General features: G+C 55.3%; 1 protein-coding gene across 2 annotated transcripts in view; it reads left to right on the top strand.

The window, feature by feature from the left end:
* Window positions 1-1,596: 1,596 nt before the first annotated feature.
* RBPJ (recombination signal binding protein for immunoglobulin kappa J region) overlaps window positions 1,597-3,783 on the top strand; it is a 118,280-nt gene continuing 116,093 nt past the window's right edge. The window contains exon 1 of one of the 2 annotated variants that reach the window (XR_001881463.1): window positions 1,597-3,644. Coding sequence is in view for 1 of the 2 variants with exons in the window: in XM_017851915.1 (XP_017707404.1) it covers window positions 3,625-3,644 (20 nt within the window). In the remaining variant the exon portion in view is untranslated. The remainder of the gene's footprint in view (window positions 3,645-3,783) is intronic. The other variant, XM_017851915.1, reaches the window with a different exon arrangement.

Below are 3,783 nucleotides of genomic sequence, written 5' to 3' on the forward strand. Positions count from 1 at the left end.
AGAGCGAGACTCCGTCTCAAAAAAAAAAAAAAAAAAAAAAAAAAAAAATTACATTACGATGGAAGGAGGCAGATAGTAAAGACAACACACAAGTATGATAAATGTTATGTATGTTATGTTAGTTAATGATAGGTTCCATGGACAAAATCAAGCAGAAAGGGGGATAAGGAGTATGGGGGTCCCTCTTGGGAAGGGTGTCAGGGAAGGCCTCCCTGAGGAGATGACATCAGGCAAAGACAAGAAAGGGGTGAGGGAATAAGCTATATGCGGGAAGAGCATTCCAGGTAGTGGAAAAAGCAAAGGTTTGGAGCTGAGTGTGTGCCTGGGGCATTCCAGGAACAGTAAGGAAGGCAGCCAGTGAGAGCCCACGGAGTGAGGGGTAGAGGAGGAGGTGAAGGCAGAGAGGTCAGGGGGGTTTGGCAGTAGGCAACATTGTCTAGGTCCTCATAGTGAAATGGGAAAGTCATGGAGGAGTTCTAGAGGACTACTGAGAATGCTCTATTAGCACAGACTGAGGGAAAGCAAGAATGGAAGAAGGGAGGACCAGTTAGGGAACTTCCTTAACCCTGGTGGGAAATAAGATAGGTTAGACTAGTCTAGTAGCCAAAGAGGTGTGACAGTATTTATGACTGTGAGTATATTCTGAAGGTGGAGCCAGTATGATTTTCCGTCCAGTCGTATCTTGGGTGTGAGTGAGAAAGGAGGCAAGGACTCCAAGGTTCTTGACATCGGTGGAAGAATGGAGTTGTCCTTCCCTGAGATGGGGGAGGGCTGCGGATGGAGCATGTTTTAGGGCAAAAACGGGGAGCTGTTATTACACTTGCGGTTACCATGGCTTCCCAAGGTCGCTGGGGCTCTCAGAAGGTCATGATTTCAAATTAGATCAGTGATCTGGACTAGGCCATGACTGAAATACCTTCTTGGGATGCCAGCTCCAAGGAATATGTGCACCAAAGGCTTTCTCCTCCTCCTGAGCTATCCTGTTCCAAACCAGACCTGCACTGAGATATTGCACTAAATGCTTTTAAATCTGTTTTCTGCATGAATATAATCAAAAGAATTGGCAAACACACACACACACCCCTAAAACCTTGAAAACAACTTAAAAAGCTGGGTTTCCTCCTACTAGAGAACTCACTGTCCTCCAAATACCAAAATTCAATTCAACTCTACATTTGCGGGTCTGTGACATCAGCAGGAAGACACTGGTTCCTAGATAATGCCAGGCTAAGGCTGGTACAGAAACCACATCAGGGCCAATCTGAAACGTGGCTGATTGAAGAATGTAATCAGGAACTCACTGGATAAATGATCCAAAAGTAAGGGATGCATTTAAAACGGCAGTTACTATAGCACCTGCCGCAGCAATATGTAAAATGGGAAATTGCAACAAAAATACGGAAAGGTGAAGGAAAGCAAAAAAGCCGTATTAGTGGGAGGAAAAAACAGAACAGAAACTGATTTGTAAGATTACTTCAAAGTGTTAAGAAGAGATTGAGAAGAAATTTAAAAAATCGTGTCCTTAAACGGGAGCAAGAATCCATACCAGGCAACAATGCGAGAGCGCAGAGCTGTTTATTTTTCTACCCAGCTCACAGGGCCAGCGGGTAGATTAGAAAGAAAACAACTAATTGCTAAAGTAGAGTAGCTAAGGAATCAGAACTTGTTTCAAAATAAGTGAAGTGGTGGCCAGACTAGGTGACTCAAGGCATGACTCAAACCCGACTCTGGGGGCTGTCTCTCAGCTCCCGGAGGCGGGGGGCGCGGCGTCTAACACGTTTTAGGAAAGTACCCGGCTTGTGGAGGGCGACAGGAAACCTCCCGGGGAGATCGGCCTGGGGCTCCTCCTGCCCTAGAGCCTGACCTCTCACTCTCCGTACCGGGAGCAACTTCCAACCTCCTGGCTTCCCCTTCTTCCCTTCGAGGCTCCCCACCCCTCGTCTTCCACCCAGCGTCAGAGGGCGTGTGCGTGTGTGCGAGACGTCGCGTCTCCTTCCCCGCCGCCCTCCGCCCCGTGCTCCCAGCCACGCGCCTTCCCGCCCCGCCTCCGCGGCTAGCCGCTCCCTTCCCATCGCGCCCGCCGCCCGCCGCCCGCCTCCCGGGCACGCGCGGCACGAACGGCGCCCGGAGCTGCTCTAAACAAACACCTGTCCTGCCTTGGCTCCGCGAGATTTGGGGCGAAAGCCTAGGCAACAGGGGGCACGTTCTCGCGAGGTTTAGGAAATTTCCCACGGCCGTGTTGTGTCTGAGCCGAGTAGTGGAAGGCGGTGGGAAGGAGGTGTAGCGTGAGACTCGACTGCCCGCATTGGGTGCATGCGCAGTGCCGCTCGCGCGGGCCGCGCCAATCCTGCAGCGCCTTCAGCAGGTTTCCCGGTGGCGAATTCCAGTTCTCCGGGTTTTGGGGCTCCCTGCAGGAGTCAGTGCTGGATTGGGAATCTCTAGGAAAAGGAAAGGGCAAAGGAGGGGGAAAATGGGGGGGCTGCAGGTAGGAGGAGGGGGCGCGGTTCGGACTCTGCACCTTACTGTTCAACGCCCGGCTGGGCCAGGTTCGCCCGGGGGCTTCCAGGATCAGGCCGCCTGAAGAGCGATTCGGGCAGCCGGCAGCGTCTTCGGCTGTGCCAGGCCCTCGGGTGGCCCGGTTCCCTGTGCAGTAGTGCCCTCAACACACACCTGGGCTCACACACGGTGGCGGGTGCGATGGAGTCTTAGGCCATGTGGCACGCGAGCTGCAAGAGCTTTGATCAGGGCCTCTGGCCCGACTCGGAGGTGGGAGAATGTGGCTCTCAATTCCAAGGCAGTTTTCCCTTCTGGAGAGAACTACTCTGCGCCCTGGCGTGTGTCTGCGAGGTGGCCATTAGGGGTGTCTTTGCCAGAGGCCTTGGCTTGACCTCATTTCACACCCAAGGAGAACGCTAAGGCGAGAGAGATCAACTGCAAAAGTTTTCCGTTTGCGGAGCTCTGGAAGGGCCGCCTCATTAGCATGGGGGGGGGGTGTAATGAATGAAGACAGTTCCCGACGTGTCACTTGCCCGAACCCCAGGCACCTCTGACCATCCTGCACCTAACCCCGAGATTAGCATAAAGGAGGCGCCCAGGGAACGTTTGAATGAATGAAAGGAGCTGGGAACCCAGAGTGAGCGGGAAGCCGCTTGGAAAACACCCATTGAGGAGGTGTTTCATCTAGGCCTGTGAAACGCGGCCCATTTTCCCAGGACCCCTCCTCCCTTCTCCTCGGCCCCGCCTCCTGACCCCTCTATTCCCCGTCCCCGTAGTAATCCCCTCCGGTTTTCCTCAGTCTCCACGTACGTTCCTCAAGGCGCGTCCCAAAACCTGGATAACCGGAGCGCTCCCCATGGACCACACGGAGGGCTCGCCCGCGGAGGAGCTGCCTGCGCATGCTCCATCGCTTGGGTAGGTTTCCAGGGGAAGCAGCGAGCAGGATCCCCTACTCTGCGGGCGGCGCGAGGCGTCTGGCTCTTCGCGGCGGCGGCGAGGGGAAAGGGAGCGCGGGGGCTGGGTGGAATCGAGGAGTGAGGAAAAAGGGAAGGGGCGGGGGAGAGGGACCAGGGAAGGCGTCGGGGGGAATCTCGCGAGGGTTGGAGTTTTGGCGAGAGTTTGTGGAAGATGGCGCCTGTTGTGACAGGGTAAGTCTGAGGGAATCGGAGCGCTGGGAACCGGGAAAGTTGCGGGCGTCTGGCAGCCCGTGGCGGGCGGCGGATTCCGGGGCCGCAGCGCGCTTGGCGTCCGGGGGCCCGCGGGGGCGGCGTCGCGTGCGCCGAGCGC

This window comes from Rhinopithecus bieti, unplaced genomic scaffold (genome assembly GCF_001698545.2).
Source record: "Rhinopithecus bieti isolate Rb0 unplaced genomic scaffold, ASM169854v2 scaffold_2294, whole genome shotgun sequence".
NCBI classification, from domain to species: domain Eukaryota; kingdom Metazoa; phylum Chordata; class Mammalia; order Primates; family Cercopithecidae; genus Rhinopithecus; species Rhinopithecus bieti.